Source organism: Typopeltis vanoorti, chromosome 6, assembly GCF_054136105.1.
Source record: "Typopeltis vanoorti isolate ZY-2024b chromosome 6, IOZ_Tvanoo_1.0, whole genome shotgun sequence".
Taxonomy (NCBI): Eukaryota; Metazoa; Arthropoda; class Arachnida; order Uropygi; family Thelyphonidae; genus Typopeltis; species Typopeltis vanoorti.
The window spans coordinates 80,970,001-80,988,462 of record NC_143554.1 but is presented as its reverse complement, the minus strand read 5'-3'; the positions used below and the strand labels follow the sequence as shown (position 1 = coordinate 80,988,462).

At 34.7% G+C, this 18,462-nt stretch overlaps 1 protein-coding gene across 1 annotated transcript in view; it reads left to right on the top strand.

Moving 5' to 3' along the window:
* Nucleotides 1–18,462, top strand: part of LOC150105630 (uncharacterized) — a 169,545-nt gene that overhangs the window by 13,476 nt on the left and 137,607 nt on the right. Inside the window, exon 2 of the mRNA XM_090394956.1 lies at nucleotides 5,011–5,255. Coding sequence (XP_090251082.1) covers nucleotides 5,011–5,255 — 245 coding nt within the window. The remainder of the gene's footprint in view (nucleotides 1–5,010; nucleotides 5,256–18,462) is intronic.

The window sequence follows — 18,462 nt, the reverse complement described above, 5'->3', positions numbered from 1 at the left end:
TTTTTTTTCTTTTATCAGCCATATTGGAATGTTAAAATTATTTTAAAAGTCAAATCCTAATAACTGTATCAAAAAAAGTATTATTAACAATCACTACACAACTGTATTTATGTATTTTGATCCCATTTCTTTAATTGGTTTACTCTTGACCAATTATCTCATAATGATTGTTTGGCCTCATTGATTAAATGAGATTTAACCTCAGGTCAAAGTCAACTCACGGCTAACAATGGAATAGGAAATAAATGCAAGATAGAAGGCGTTTTGCTATTGTCACATCGTCTGATATTAACACTGACAGTGCGATATTAAACGCAACATAATACTACATTATTTTAAATGATTATGATTTTTGAAAATATACAGTACAATGAAGTTTTATTATGTAAAAATTTAACTAACGACATCCTGAAGTCTGGCTTCAACAGACAAAGAAATATTTTTATGATTTATTTTCATATAGTTTAGGACAATTTTGGCACCTCCTAAAACTTGTCGCCCCGTGCAAATGCACGTGTTGCACCCTCGATAGAGCCGGCCCTGGTCACTACCCAGAAAAGTTTCAACCTTTATTCAGGTCTCATTGGTGAGAGCCAGACCCAGAGGTTATACCAAGGTTAAAGTAATGCAGAAGTCATATTTTCCTATACGAGTAGCCAAAACGTGTTGCATGTTATTATTAAAATATTCTGGATTAGAGATAGTTGTTGGAAGTTTTTCCACTTGGTTATATAGAGGCTATATACAAGTTACACTGTCCTGAAAATACTTCAGGTGCAAACTTTGTTTGCTTACACTTGGATAAAGGATTAAACCAAAAATATAATTTCTTGGCATCTTTAATTTATAGTATAACCAAATGGAAAAACTTCCAACAGATAGTTTTGGAGTCATCTTGGAAAGGCCTTCATTCGGCAGTGGATTGACAATGGCTGCTGCTTATGATGATGATATATAATCTTCTTCTCTTCAAGGATTAGGCATTTGCCTGTTCTGGCTTCACTAGTCTTTCCACCTTGCAGCTGGTCTTCCTCTCTCTCTCTCTCTCTCTCTCTCTCTCTCTCCCTCCCTCTCCTATCCCCTTTGGTCTATATCTATCCTGTTCTTTTGGTAGCTGATATGTTCTGTGAATAAGTGGAAACACTTCCAACAGGATCCAAACATCTGTGCTTGACTAGATAAAAGTAATTCTTAAGATAAAAACAGTAGTCATCTCAAGAACAGAAGTTGTCATAAATCACAGAGTTCACCCCATTCGCTGGCTTGGTTGGTTGAGTGATTAGCATACTTGCTTTCCAACAGGCTGCAGGGTCAAATCCTTCTGTGACATGGATGTTTGTGATAGTCTTTAGGTGGGAGATGAATTTCATCACCTGGTGTGAGACCACTGCCCACACTTATTGGAAACTTGGAGTAGTTCAAAAAGGTCCTTGTTTGCTCTCTAGAGAAGTGTTTCTGGACTATGTAAAAATAAAGAAAAAATACAAAAATAAAAAATATATAGAAATTAATAAGAAATAGGAAAAAAAAATCCCTAGTCCACCCACAGTACTAATGTGTTATAGGTCTACAACCTTTGTCGGTGAGAGTTACATTAAAAAAAAATTTTTTTTTAAATGCCACCATCTACTGTCTCATGGCTAAGGATATGCATGAAGATCATGTTGGAGGCTTAATGGGATGTATACAGTATTCAGAAAGGATTAAAACAGGCTTTAATACTTCCAATATTTTGTTTCAGTCATTGAGACATCTTCAGGAATTACAAAAAAAACTAATGTAACATACACTCAAATACCACACAATACTAAGCTAACCATGTTGGTGACTCTAAAGTCCTATCTAGGTGGTGCGTCCTCTAAGGGTGATTATAGGTGGCTTAGAATGCAAGGTGGGATCTCCGATGATTATGGTTTCCCAAATTTTCAGAAGTTTAATGCAACTGTATTTATTTAGATTTGGTTGATTTCTGAGAGCTGCTGCAGATTCTAAAAATAGTTTCTCTTTTTTTAATTTACTGTTGTGGAGCATGGTGGTTTATTTTGAAGAGATCCTGTGGGTTGTATTCAAAACCATGTGGGTGACTCTAAAGTCCTATCTAGGTGGTGCGTCCTCTAAATAAAAAGCAAGACTTTAATAAACAAAATAGCCAAGACTTTAAAAAAGTACAACCTTTGCACAGCTTTTAAGCCCCACTGCAAACTTGCTATCCTTATCCGTTCTACCAAAGATCAGCTCCCTCCTCTCTCTCAGTGCCTGGAGTTTACAAAGTACCCTGTTCCCGTAAGCTGGCATACTTTGGACAGACAGGTAGATCAGCAGCCATCCACTTAGAGGAACAGTCATACATCTGTAATCACAACTATGGTCAGTCAGGCCTGGCAGACCATGTTTTGGATACAGCCCACAGGATCTCTTTGGAAAAAACCACCATGTTCCATCACATTGTTGTTGTATTATTTTTTATTTTTTTGTTATTGGTTTTTGATGGAAATTTTCTTTTATCTACAGTGTTAGCAGAATTATTTATATCTTGCATTTTAATTAAAGTGTAAAGTTATGCATTGCAGCATAAAAGACTGACAAACTTGTCTCCCATCCAGACAACACTCAGTTTCCTATATATTACATGACCTGTATACATACATACATTTCATATGGATTGGATTTGTGCAAATAGAAAGATAAAAACAGAAAAAAAATGAATATATATACTAAAACTAGATACTAAAAATCACAAATTTAAGTTCAGATTGTCTCTAATCCATTGTACTGCATTCAGTGTAGCCTGGAACAGGTCTGTTAATGTGCCCTTAAAACTCAGCAGTGGGCAGTCCTGGATAATATGATTGATGGTCTGTTGATCAGCACCACAGTCACATGTTGGGGATTGACGCAAGCCCCACTTGTACATCATGATAGTACATCTGACATGGCCTGTCCTCAGACAGTTGAGTGTGCTCCATTGTCATCTGGGCAGCTCATTACAGACCCCCACAATAGAAGCCAGGGGTTTCTATTGTGGGGTCTGTAATGAGGTGTCCATTTTTTATTGTTGAAATAAGCCAGCGATTCTTCTATTCAGTTTCAGGAGAATAGGTATCTGGTTGCTGAGTTTTCCAGATCAGGTTGCAGGACTTCAAGTGAATAGGTGGTAGATTTTGGATGTCCTCATGGATGGGTAAATTGTTATTTCCCATACATTTTATCCACTCTCTGTTAGTGGCAGCTTTCCTCTTTATGTGTGGTATGATGTTAGAGAATGTTGTAGCCACTCAACAGGTATAGACTTTATGTAACCTGTGATAATTATTATTATTATGCGACACCTCCAGGGAGTCCAAAGACTCATCAGGGGAGGATACCTACTCTACATCTCTATCCACCAACGACATCTACCACCCACCACTAGTATTTCCACAGACAGTCACAAACATCTGTGCTCACGGTGGGATTTGAGCCCACAGTCTTTTGGCTGGAGAGCGGATATGCTAACCACTCAGCCAACCTGGCCGGTATTTTTCTCATGGTATCAGTAAGCTGTACATTGACCTTGCTGACATAGTGACTTGAATACCACACACTGGAGCAGACTATTCTACACAAGGATGCACTAGGGCATGGGCAGCAGGTTTTAAAGTGTTAGCTTCTGCCTACCAGCCCGAACACACAAGCTTTCTGATGATATTATTTTTAGTTTTTAGCTTTTGGCAGACATTTTCCAGGTGTTTCCTGAAGGTTAAAGAGATTTAGGATGACTCTGAGATATTTTGGGTCGGAGTTGTGCTTCAGAGTTTCTCCTTTGAATGAGACCTTCAGCCATTTATCAGTTTGATGATTGTTCAAGTGAAATGTGCAAACTTTAGTTTTAGAGGATTTGGGCAGAGGTGCCATTTGGTGTAATAGTTGTACAGAACTTCAAGGTCAAAACTGAGCACGGTCTCAGCCTCTTTCAGATGTTTAGTCTGAGTTGCCAATGCCAGATCATTTGTGTATGTGAACTTTCAGGAGGAGGTTTGTGGCATGTCACTAATGTATAAATCAAAGAGGAGAGGAGCTAGCACAGAGCCCTATGGTAGTCCATTTTTTAGTACTTTAAAGGGACTATTTTTATCATTCAGTTGTACCTTGAATTTGTGCTTTGAATTCATGCACTTTAGGATATTAATCATCTTTGGGTTTTGTACTACAATTGCAAATTTCAGTATGAGCCCATTCACTCAAACTATATCGTATACAGCATTCAGATCTATGAATGCTACTGATGACCTATATGACTTTCTACCTGAAATCGACTCCCTCTAGCCATGATCTGGTAAAGAGAGAAGGTGTCAACTGAATTATTTGCTAGTTGGTTGGGAAGCTTTCTGATCCATTATATGATCTGATTTGATCCCATGTATCATCTACATCCAGTATGCAGAACTATTTTAGCACCATTGAAGATAAAAGATTCTGCCTTTCCCTACAGCATGTTTGGCTTGGCATGTCCTCACAGGGTGTTACTCGTACTGAATGTAAACAGGAATTAGAGAAGAGCAGAAATTTCGTATTCAAATTTATTGGAGTTTCTTTTAAGCAAAAGGTCAGTAGTGTTTCACTGGATGATGATGAAAGTTATCAAACACTTGGGATCTTGTTTTTTTTAGTACTTACCAGAGTCGTTAGTCCCATTTTGTGGAAATGGTATCTTATGGGAAGTTGATTTGGAATGGCTAGAAGAGGCTGTTAAAATTACAGATACCCTCTCATCTGTAGTAAAATGTCTGTATTGAACACAATTTTGTGTTTCTTCCATTTCATTCAACACATTTAGGAAAAAATTTGATTAACATTAGTATTAACGTTACCTTAATAATGCAATGGCTATTAACGTTGCTGATTGAGAAACTACTCAGTTGATTGTGCAGATTACAAAATATTTTGAATATTTTGAAACTATCATAAAAAAAAATTTTTTTTTTTGATAGTTTCATTGTCAGTTTAAAATAGTCAAATTTTTCTTCTTAGGATCTGATGGTGGAGGTTGTAAACCATTTTATATTGCTGGCCAGCAAGTTGGAATTATAAGACCTGACATTTGGAATTATCTTGTTAATTATCCTCATGTCTTCCACCATGATAATCTTACTAACAGAGTGACTCTAAATCCTGAATGGCGGACATATGATGAGAGAAGTGCCAAGTTGGACTCCATATTGCGAGAACTTAGGAAACAGGATATCTTTAAGACACTGAGTGGTTGGAGGGAAGAAGTATGTTTGAATTTTAATTAATTTTGAATTTTGTAAATTACTTTTATGTTTTTCAGTTAATGCATTCTTGTCTTTATTCCTGTCATGAAACGGAATGTAAGGATGATAGTTTTCATGTAATAAAATCAGAACATACTTTTTTTTAAACATTAAAACTTGTTTAAAAAGTCTGTGTGCATATGCATTCACATACACAAAGAACTTGCTTATATAATTAACTTAACTCCTTCTGAAGAACAGTTTAATGAATGGAAACATTTTAGTATATTATACAAAATGTATAACCACCTATTATGCATTTTGTGTAATGTGCTTTTATCATCCCTCTGTGTGTAGTCATTTAAGGGTCAAAGCCAGATAACTGGGAAGAGGAACCCCTCCACATATCCTTTTAAAGAATATGGAGAACTGACTTTGGAATCTGGTCTCATATCCAGTTCACACCTTATCATGGTTGATGTTTTTATGTGTATGGATAGTGAATGAATTTGAATGGAATGACTGGTTGTCATAGTCCCAAATAAAATTTTTGCCAGTTGGACATCGCCCAGTTAAATAAGGTCTGCATTGCTTTTGTCAGAGTATCAAATCAGCTACAGGAACAAATTTTAACTCAACATGAACAGACTTCAAGATTGGTACTATCATTGCAAGCAAGCAGTATCATTGGAAATGAAGTGGAACTGGCAGAAAAATGAGAGAAGTGCTGTATTGGGTATTACCGAAACAAAGAAAACACACAAAAAAAGGTGAAATGCTAAATAAAAAATACAAGATGCTATATTCAGTCAGTAATGATCAAGGAAAGCAAGGAGTAGCAGTAACATGCAAGACTAAACACAAAGATAATCTTCACTGTCAGGCAATATCAAGTAAAAGTAATACTTTTACATCAAAATGAGGAATTGGACAGTGAGACTTATTTGTGTCTGTGGTCCCAAAGCAGATTTGAAAAAAACATTTCTGTATGACATAGAGAAATGTTTTGGGAATTTGAAAAAAAAGAGCAAAACTAATAATAACAGTAATTACCTGCTGAGTTTCTGTTCAGAACATGGACTGGTCATTATTAACACTATGTTCCAACATAAAGAAGTGCACAGATCAAATGGAAAGAGGACATAAGAAATAACAAAAAGTCTTATTGAGTGTGTTATTGTTGATAGCTCTATCTTCATGCTGGTTCAGGACACTAGAGTATACCAGAGGATTTGAAATAGGAAGAACTCATCATTTAGTTTTGATCAGGATGAAATTGAATAGTATGTTGAAAAAGAAAAATGCGTAAGAAAGTTTTAAAAAGAATCCAAGTTGAGCAGCTTTCAGAGATGAACTGTAGACTAAAATATGCAAATATCATTCAAACAAAAAATGAGTGTTTGAAAACAGGAGCCACAGAAAATATTGACTGATTCAGCCAAGGAGGCATGTGGTGCAGTTGTTGCTGCTGCTGCAAGGATGGAAAAATCAGAACTTTATGATTAGCTCACGAGGTTAAAGAGACATTCATGAAAAAGAAGAAATATTGAAAGTTCCCAGCATGTCTTAGAGAATATAGAGTACAGTGAGTAAAACTAGTTAAATAAAAGTTATGGGAGGACTTTAGTAAAAAATATGGAAGATTAATATTAGGAAGGTGTCAAAATGTTCTGGAGGTTAAGTTTTATAGAAGAAGTTTATAAATGAAGAAAGAATAAGTACTGCAAAAGGAATCTGATATATCAGTGCATGAGGTAGAAAAGTCATCTCAACCACCTGAAAGACATGTAGAAATGCAGCTTAAATAGGTGATATTTGACTTCAATATGTGAGGTATAAAAGTGTTACTGTGACTGCACATAATTCAGAAGGCCTGGTCACATGGTCAAATTCCAGATTATTCAAGAGAAATTCTCATGGTATCCATCTATGAAAAGGGAAATAAAACAATGTGAAAATTAGAGGCATTTTCCTATTTGACCATTCAGGTTAGAATTACGTAAGCCTTCTCGAGAAAACAGTGGAAGAGAAACTTGGAGAAGAACATGCTGTGTTCAGGACAAATAGAGGATGTCAGGATTAGATTTTCACTATGAGACAAATGGTTCAGAAATCATGGGAATATAATAACAATCTATATTTTATTATTATTATTATTATTATATGTGCACCTCCATGGAGTCTGAAGACTCATCGTGGGAGACCCAATCTACCCATACAATCTATCATACCTCTCCTTCAACCCATTAACAGAGACAAAGCACTCCACACTGACTTTTGCAACTCATTCACAACTCTCCAAGCAAAAAATTTAGTCCCCCCCCCCTACTAACCACACCTTTATTCAACTTAAAGGGATGACCCCCTTGTTCTGGTCCCTCTAGCTAAGTGCAGAAACATTTCCCCTGCATCTATCCTATAAAATCCTTTAAGCAACTTAAATGTTTCTATCATATCCCCTCATTTTTCTCCTATCATCCAACTTCTGCAATCCACACACCTTCAATCTATCCTCAAAGAGAATATTCCATGGGCCATCCACCATCTTGGTCACTTGCCTTTGAATCCTCCCCGCCATTTCCTTATTCCCAATAAACCTGGTTTTATTTAAGTTTCATAGAACTGGAAATGTCATATGAAAAGATAAAAGCTGTTTTTAAAGCTACATTTATATGGTGTAAAGAACATTATATCAATAGTCATCAGTTAGAATTGAAAGAAGTATAGGAAGATGGTTTGATGTAAAATCAGGTGTGAGAAAAGGACACACGCACTATCTCTGTTCTTATTTATCATCTTATCTATGTGGATCACATTCTGAAAGTGGTATTAGGCCTGATATCATAGTTGGAGATGCTAATATGAGCTCTTTACTTTATGCAACTGATGTTATTTTCTTAAATAAATCTAGCACAGGTCTACAGGATTCCTTAACTAAATTGCATAACTGCTGGGACAAACTTGCCATAAAAATCAGCATTAAAAAGTTGAAGACTATGAAAATAGGCAGGAACATAGTAAATATAAGCTACATCATAAATGGGAACAAGTAAAACATTTTGATTATTTCTGCACAATTTATAGTGAAGATTGCAAATTAAATATGAAAATAAACAATATAATATGCAAAGCTGGTATGGTGGTGAGTTAGCCTAATAAATTTATATGGAATTTCTCTCTTGTATTTCATATAAAAAAAAAAAGAAAAAAAAAAAAGAGAGAAATTAGTTAAAACACTAAAGTAGTTATATAGAAGACAGTATTCAAACCAGCTTTAACTTATGTATGTTAGAGCTGGGATTAGAAATAAAATAGTATTAAAAAGCTAAAGACTATAGAAGTGAGAGTTGTGAGAAAAAAATTAAGAGAGTGAACAGATTGCATAAATTGCAGAATAATTAAAAATGAAGATATTAGGAAGGATCTCAACATAGTTAACATTCAGTAAGTTGTGAGCAGAATGTAACTTTTATTACAGTCAAGATAATTAACATTGAACCTATTAGTTTATCATAACTTTTGTTTCTTATTGGATCTCTCTTCCTTTGAATGCTATAACTTTTGTATTATTAAACTTTGTAAAGATTCTAAATACCAAATTTCAAATAAAATCCATTAAGGTAGAGTTAGAAATAATCTGCATACTTGGGATCTTCATAATCAAATTCTTGATATGTGTCTTCCAGGGGGGGGTGCAGAATAGTACTATCTCTCAGATAGTATTGTCAGTTAAACAGAATAGGAGAGTAGAGGTTATCATAACAGGTATTTAATGCCAGACAATTGTAAAAGGATGATAATATAAGCTTTGGAGATAGTACTATTCTGTACACCCCCCTTGAAGATGCATATCAAGAATATGATGATGATGATGATGATCCCATGTATGCATATTATTCCTGAATGCTACCTTAATGGATTTTATTTGGTATTTGGAATCCTTACATAAATTTAATAATACAAAAGTTATAGCATTCAAAGGAAGAGATCCAATAAGAAACAAAAGTTGTGAATAAACAATTTTCCTCCAAATCAATCTGTTACCTGTCAAGACTCAACATTATCAGATCTTATATTTCTGTCTTCTAAGGCTTTTTACTTTATCAATCCACCTATACTAGTGGTGGTGGTCGGCGGTAGATGGCGTTGGTGTAGTTGCGGTCACTTGGTGGATTGAGTAGCGGAGACAGAGTTGTAGAGCAGGTGCCCTCTCTCGATGAGTCCTTGGACTCCCTGGATGTGTCAAATAATAATATCTTGGTCTTCCTCTGGGTCTTTTTCCTGCCAACCTGGCAGAGAACACTTGTTTTGCTAATCTTTCCCATTCTGTTTAAGTGACAATACCACCTAAGATTAGCTCTGTTAACACATTCCTGGATGTTAACAATGTCAAGTTCTTTCCTAATATCGTCATTTTTAACATGATATTGCCATTGATGCCATCTGTTCATGCCCCTAATCTTTCTCAGGACTCTCATATCAGTGGTCTCTAGTCTTTGGTCAAGTGTTTTATTTCCCAGCTCTCAGATCCATTAGTTAAAATTGGTCGAAATAAAATGAAATAAAATAGGTCAAGTAAATAATTTTAATTATCTTGACTGTAATATAAGTTACATTGAAGAAACAGGCTTGAAATATAAAATTACCAAAATTATTGATATCAGTTAATGATATTTTTAAGCCATATTTAGTACAAAGAAATATAAGATTAAGAACATTTAATGTTTCAGCTAAACTTATATAGAGGTGAAACATGGACAATGAAAAAAATCGACCAATAAAGAATAACATCAGAGAAATGAAATTTTTGAAAACAGCAGATGCATTCAACTTGATAATAAACAGAAATTGCACATGAACTACAACAAAAACCTAGCCTTACATGCAGTAGATAATTTTAGTACTAAATGGATTCAACATGTGAATCAAATCACTAAATAGACTACTAAACCATACTAAAATATAAAACAAAAGGAAAAAAGAAGGACCCTTAGGTGAGACTAGAATGTTCCATAAGGCCTAATACTGAAAGGAAGATAATGATAACAGTATTGCTAATGTCAGAGCATGTCTGAATTTTTATTTCATTCAGGCCATTTGCAAAGACAAAAAAAAAAAAAAAAAGAAAAGAAAACATATGAAATTATATATAGCAGTAACTTTGCTCAGACTGAAGAAAATGTAACAAAATTTAGTATTTAGGATTTTTATTAAAATTTGTCAAGGGGTTTCAATTTAAATTTCATTCAGACACTAGCAAGAAAAAATTGAATCAGGATGTATAATTTTTCCATTATAGTGGGAAAATCAGACAAAACAGAATTATGGCTACAGTATAAGCCAAAAACAGCCTGTGCTTTTAACATATTTACAAAAGTGCTGCCACCATTTCATAATTCCCTTTTGATACCCTAAATTGAATGCAGACATCATGATAAATTCTCATGAAGATTACAAATATTGATAGTTGAAAATTTGACTTAAAATAATATTTCAAACTATATTTTTTGGTAATCATTTATAAGAGCCTGTTAAATGCATATTTAGTCATATGATATGTTGGAGGGAAGTCATTTTCATTCTTAGTCAACACTTATTGGTGAAAGATTTCTTTATTTTTTTTTTATTTTGATTAGACTATTGGCAAAATGATAGTGATAATTTCCCCCCTGCTTAATATAATTTAATGATATTTGGTTTAAGGAATCTCTCTTAAAAATTTTTGGATCATTTCAGTTTTGGTTTCATTCAGACTGTTCTAGCGACAAAATTACTGATAACAGCATCAGCTATATGTATATATGTGTGTATGTGTATATATATATATATATATATATACACACACCAAAAAATAGCTTTCAGTTTTGATAATAATAATGCTCTCAAATTGTGCAATGATATTATTATATACTGTGTCCAAAAGCTAAGGACAAACTACATTTATACCTGTATATGAAGAAATTTTGATGACTACAGCCAAATATGGACATAAATTTATTGCTAGCATAGTAATAAATTATATTACACAAAAAATGTGTTATAAATTTTGTACAAATTAAATTGCAGTATGTTTTTAGTGAAAATTACAAATTTCCTAAAGACATAGTTAAGGAATTAACTATGTCTTTAGGAAATATGTCGACCCCCAACTGTGATGCAACTCTCACAACATCGTACCATGATTAGTGCCAAGTAATTCAGGAGTTCTTGAAGCAAAGTGGTCCACTCCTCCTTTAGAGCAAGGATAAGGCCTTGTTTATTTTCTGGAGGGGGAATTTCGAGCAGCATTGCATCTCCCTACTGCATCCCAAATGTGTTCTATGGGGTTGAAATCTGGAGGAACATGCTGACCACTTGATTTGATCAATATCCTCAGTCTCCAGAAGTATCTCCACAGCTTGCATGCGATGTGGTGTGGCATTGTCATTCATAAAAATGAATTCTTTACCTACAGCACAATTGAACATGACATCAACTTCATTGCAATATCATTCACCAGTCATAGTCCATTTTACCAGCACTTGTAGTTAAGTGCATTTATTAATGCTTCCCTGTACCATGACTGTTGTAGCTATCCCTTTCAAGAACATTCTCACAATGGAAAGTAGTACCACTTCCATGGCAGAACAAGTGTTATATAGAATCAGAGTAAAGACTAAAGTGTATGCAGACTACAGGCCTACTTGTTACAGATATCTTTCCTCAGTTTACCGAATATCTGTGCTTGACTGGAGCTGACTTGCAAGCTGACCTGCTGTGGCATGCCAATTACATTTTGCTGTTATAACCAAAATATCTGTCTTCATGCTCCATGACTTGAGTTCTAATAATGTTAGGTGGCTAAAATCTTCATGTTTATGATTCTGCTAATAATGCTATCACATTCTATTCAAGTTTTTTTTTTTTATTTCTGATCCAAATAACACTAACTAGCAGTATACAAAATAGTATGCTATCTTGTATGTTGCTAGTTAAGTGTTTTGGCTAATTTCTTTCTTATTATATATAAATTTATTCAACTGAATCCTCATCATACTAGCTTGCTTATTCTATTATCTGTTACTAATTTGCCATCTTCATTAAAAATTATGTCTGACTAGCTGAAATATTTTATATATCCTGTGCAATTGATAGTGTCCTGTGTATTTTTTCCCCCTTTTTATTGCTGATTTTCATATAAAATTTGGTACAGTAATTGTTCAATTAAGGATTTTCAAAGACTTATAAGTTGGATATAACATCTTTTTTATGTTGCTCCCATCCATGAAAGGTTATTTGTATACCTATAGTATGTTTTGTACTGTGGATGGGTTAAGGATTTTTTAATCAGTTTTATATATATATATATATATATATATATATATATATATATATATATATTGCATTTTTAATTAATTTTTTTATATGACAATATTGGAGTGCTCACAAATAACAGATTGATTTGGAGGAAAATTGTTGATCAGAGATTAATAATAATGTAAACTTAATCATGTAGTACAGTCATAGTAACCTGAACACGCCTTGGGGTACATATCAGGAAATTGATATGTACCCCAAGGATGACAATGATAATTTATTCTTTTACATTGTCTGGAAACCCTGCTCTAGAGACCAAACATGGAACATTTTCAAGCCGCTTCAGGCCTCAAATAAGTGGGATGGGGTAGGGGTCTCACACTGGGTGACGAAATTCACCTAAAGACAATCACAAACATCCATGCCCACAGTTGGAATTCAAAACTGTGACCTTTCAGTTGGAGAGTGGATGCGCTAATTACTCGGCCAACCAAGCCGTCATAAAGAGCCAAGTTTAACATTTCCAGTTTCGATATTAGCTTTAATGCTGTTTTCATTAATAATTGAATCACATTATTGTCTATGTTCAACATGTAGATATTGAATAATGTTCATCTTTCTCTAACACCTGATTTTGCATTATTTTCCTAAATACCCTTCATTTCTAGCTGTTTTTATTCTTATAGCTTATGTATAGAACAACAAATCCTTTAAAGATTAAACTTATGTATAGACTATATATTGCTCTTTATATTTTCACATTTACATCATATGATTGATGTAAATGTTGAAACATCTTATATAGCATTTCTCTTGGCACTTTATCATATGCCTTTTTAATCTAATCCACCCGTGAAAGGTTGCAAGCTGCTGTGTATAGGCATAAGAGTAAGATGAGAGAAGAAATCTGTTAATGTGTTATTTTGAAAAGATGAAGGCTGTTAAGTGAGGAAAGCTGTTCCCAAGAACAGGAAAGAGAAGTTGGTTTGGTTAGTTTGGAGCTGGACTGTAAATGGATGTTGATCAGTAGCAGGTTTTGTTTGAAAATTTTGGAAGAAAATGGAAGAATAGTAGTCATTTTAGCAGAGCATCATCCATTAAATTATTTATAGAAGAGGTATAAGGCAGAAACTGAACGTGTGCGTGTGTGTGTGTGTGAGAGAGAGAGAGAATGAGAAAGATCATAGAGTAATCGGATTTCCTTCAATAGCATCAAGGAATCAGAGAGAGACTTTGGATGGACCATCTCGAATGTGTAAACAGTATTCCACAGTTGGACATATTTGAGATTCATATGTGATAGCAGGAAAGGTTGGAAGTGCGATCACAAGAAGTAATCTGATCATGTTTGGATAATATTGAAAGTAAGGGGAAAATGAAGCAAGATCTTTGTTGTGAAAAATTAGATAGGACTGAGGTTTGGTATCACTGACATTTATACTATAAATTCTACTCATGGTTGGGGTTGTTCTGGTTGCTATATGAGTTAAAGATGGATAATCAGTCTAATACTTTCCCTTCAGGCTGCCTCTCCTTCACAGTCTACTGCAAACAAACAAACACACACACACAGACCAAAAAATACGTACCACCATCCCACACAAAAAATTAGGAGTCATCAGCACCCTCAAACAAAGAGCCTTAACAATTTGCTCCAATGAACAAGCTCTGAACCAAGAATTTGAAATTATTAACCAAACATTTGAAAAAAATGGCTACAATAAAAAAAAAAAAAAAAAAAAACAGTTCACGAGATCCTCTATAAAAATGCTAATAAAATAAAAAAAAAAAAAAAGATTACAAGAATGCCATAGCCATATCCTACATTAGGGGCATTTCAGAAAAAATAGAAAGAACACTACTTAAATATAACATTAAGACAATCTTCAAACCCTCAGCAAAATTAAGAAATTTACTTAGCACTTCTATACCTTACCCACCCAGGGATTTACAAAATTTAATGTACCTGTAACCTGCCTTACGTAGGGGAAACAGGATGCACCATCCCAATCAGAAAGGATGAACACAAATGCCAAATTAAATACCTCCACTCTGGTAAAACAGACCTATCAGACCATGCACTCCGAACATGCCACAGAATTGACTGGAAAGGTACCTGGTAATTAATTTACGGAATTGACAACGCATATAAAGTAAATAAATTAAAGATAACTTTAATGAATCACTTCTATATTTCGGCAATGTCACATTGCCATCTTCGGGAACATAAAGATATGGTATGTGCACTAAGGAACTAACAAAGCAAATGAGGAAGAAAATAAGAACTAATTTTGTTCCTAAAGTCCTAATGGTGCCCTCTTGCGGGCTAATTTGGTAGTCTTGGCAGTTGGGCTGAAGTTCTCAAAATGAAAGTCTCCCAAATTTGGGGCAGTTTCATGCACCCAAATTTGTTGAGGTTAGGAACGTTTTTTAGAGCTGCTGAAGATTCTTTGAATAGTCTTTCGTATTTAAACTTGCTGCGATGGATTATTTTTGTCTTCTTCCAACGAATTTTATGGTGGGTATCTAAGGCATGGTCTGCCAGTCCAGAGCGGCTGTACTGGTGAAAACGGATGTAGTCTTGGTGTTCTGAAATCCTGATATTTGTTGTTCTGCCTGTTTGGCCAAAGTAGGACAATTTGCAGCTGCAAGGGACCTGGTATACACCAGGTAGGTCTAGGGGAAGTGGTTGGTCTTTGGTAGAGCGAATAAGGGATGCCAACTTTTTATATGGTCTGTAACAGGAAGTAAGGTCATATTTTTTGAGGATATTAGTTATTTTTTCAGAGGTGCCCTGGATGTAGGGGATAGTGATAGACTTGGTGTAGTCTTTATTGTGGAGGGGGGGGAGGGGGGTTGTGGTTTACAGAGGGCACCATGAGGACTTTAGGAACAAAATTAGTTCTTATTTTCTTCCTCATTTGCTGTAAACCACAACCCCCCTCCCCCCCCCCTCTACAATAAAGACTACACCAAGTCTATCACTATCCCCTACATCCAGGGCACCTCTGAAAAAATAACTAATATCCTCAAAAAATATGACCTTACTTCCTGTTACAGACCATACATACAGACCCGAAGATGGCAATGTGACATTGCCGAAATATAGAAGTGATTCATTAAAGTTATCTTTAATTTATTTACTTTATATGCGTTGTCAATTCCGTAAATTAATTACCAGTTATGTCTAACCAACGTATAAGTCTTACTACTGGAAAGGTACCATATCCCTACACCACACCAAAACCTTGTTTGAAAGAAAATTCAATGGATAAATGATGGATAAATTATTCCAAGAATGTGGATTACCCATCCTCAACCCGTATAGCAACCAGAACAACCCCAAACAGAAGAAAATCAATATAAGAGGACTTTATAAATTGTTTAATGTGGTTCTATTTTTTTATCTCCCACCAGAGGTCAGGCTAAAGTAAATGATTAACAAATTTAGATTCATCTTACTTTTGTATAGTGCAGTGTCATGTAGCTTGTATCCTGTATATATGTATGTTTTTCTGATGATGACCTCAATAAGGTCGAAACATAGATAGTTACATTTCTTAAAGTAAATTAATTATTCTAATACATGTGCTGTGTCTCATGAAGCATAAATTCTTCACTATGAATTATTTCATAGTTGCCTCCTTCTTCATTTGATTTGTCAATCTGATTTAATATTCAGTGAATTTCATCACTTCTTTTTTGCTATAGCATATCTATCTCTGGTTATGTTCCTATCTCTTAATTTGACTGTAACTATCTGTATATTGCTATAAATTAAAAATACCAAGACATTATATACTTGGTTTAATCCTTTATCCAAGTGTAAGCAAACAAAGTTTGCCCTAGTCCTGAAGTATTTTCAGGACTAGGGCAACTCGTATATAGAAGCTAATGACTTGCCTTAGTACAGGGGTGCGCCAGTAGTGGCTGGTGCCTGTGTACAAAACTTGAGTTGGCATTCCTATCCCCCCCCCCCCCAATAAAACATCACTTTAAAAAAAACGTTTTTTTTTTTTTTTTTAAGTATTTCCTCCTCTTTGGCGCCTTTACTATCCTGGCGCCTATGTACACCACACATTGCACATATGGTCAGCGCGCCCCAGCCTTAGTATCCCAAAATGCAAAGCACTTATCCTTGTAGACATGTATAATGCTATGCATTATGAGAAGTGCCACTACCCCAGACTGGTTTCAACCTTTATTGAGGTCTCATCAGTGGGAACCAGACCCAGAAGTGATACTCAAATTGAAGTAATGCAGAAGTCATAATTTCATATACGAGTAGCCGAAAGATGTCACATCTTATTATCAAAATACTCTGGATTAGAGATAGTTGTTGGAAGTTTTTCCACTTGATTATACTATAAATTAAAGATACTACCAAGAAATTGTATACTTGGTTTAATTCTCTATGTAAGAGTAAGCAAACAAAGTTTGCACCTGAAGTCTTTTCAGGACTATGGCAACTTGTATATAGAAGCTAATGACTTCACGTCATTTACCTTAGTGTCTGGCTTTTTGAAACTATGGTTGTTTACAATTGAATTTTATTATTTCTTCCTTGATATGTTTTCCGATTATTTTGCACAATTCAGTATATATTCAATTTTATTTTGTGGGTTATCAGCTTGTTTTGTTTCTTCAGAAATTTTGTCTTGCTTCTGTTCTGTGGTACCAACTGTTTCAAGTGAATCTTGTAAAATGTTTTGGCTAACTTACTTTCCTTACTTTCTAAAATGGATCAGCATTGTCTGTCATCTATATTAAGATTTTTAAATCTGTTGTTTACATCATGTTGGAATATATCTTTTTTTTATTGTTGAGATTTTGTAATGTATGTTTTGTTTTAATGTTTGAAACATTTTCTTTTTCTTTTTGCTGAAGATAAAGTCAGTTTCTCTAATTTTTCCATTTGGACCTTTCCATGTCCACTTCCTATATGTTTTTTCCTTGAAAAAAAAAAGAATGCATGATGTACAGGTTTTCTGTACATCAGGAGGATATTTGTCTTTTGGAGAGACGAGGAAGGTATTTAGTTTTACAAACTGGATAGAAAGCGACTTGCAGGTCAGTCTGGTGAATAAGTCTTGCAGTTTTCTCTAATAGTCCTTTAATACATTATTATTATTACCCTAAGACCTCATGGAGTCAAAGACTCATCTGGGAGGTCCTTTTATCACACATACAGCTCATCATACCGTGTCTTAAACACACTATTTTACTCAAACTCCTTGCAGGCACCACACTCTCAGGCAAGGCATTCCAATCATTCACAACTCTGCACGAAAAAAAACCTGCCTCTCACACCCTCTTTATGAGACATAGAGACTTCAAGATTAAGATGAAGGCCATAATTTTATCAATTGTTTAGCATTATAACCATTGTAGTTCTGATATCAGATAGTTCATTATTTGAAAAGGAGTCAATTGAACAAATTTTGAGATCTGTCAACTGAATTAATCACACTGTATTTCTGACAGGGGTGATGATGTGAAGAAGCATTAATGTATTTGCCAGTATTAGTTGTTTTTCTGTATACAGAAAACTGCAGACTGCCATTAGGTTGATGCAGAATGAGAACATCCAAAAAAAGGAAGACTTCTGCTTCAAGTGAAAATTTAATTCTTGGGTTTACTGAATTAATTTCCTCAAGAAATTCATGGAGATTTAACAAGGAAGAGTTACATACAGCAAAAACCTCATCAACAAATCTGTACCAAATGGGTGGCTTAGGTGAAAAAACATTGAGAATATGTTGTTCAAAACATTTCATAATGTTTTGAATTGGGAAATGGGGGATCCTATAGCTGTTCTTTCTTTCTGCTTGTACAGTTTGTTTTGATAACTGAAGTATCATAAATTAATGACAAAATTGAATAATTTTACAATATCAGCAGGAAAGCCAGAGGGATATATGTGAAGAGTGAA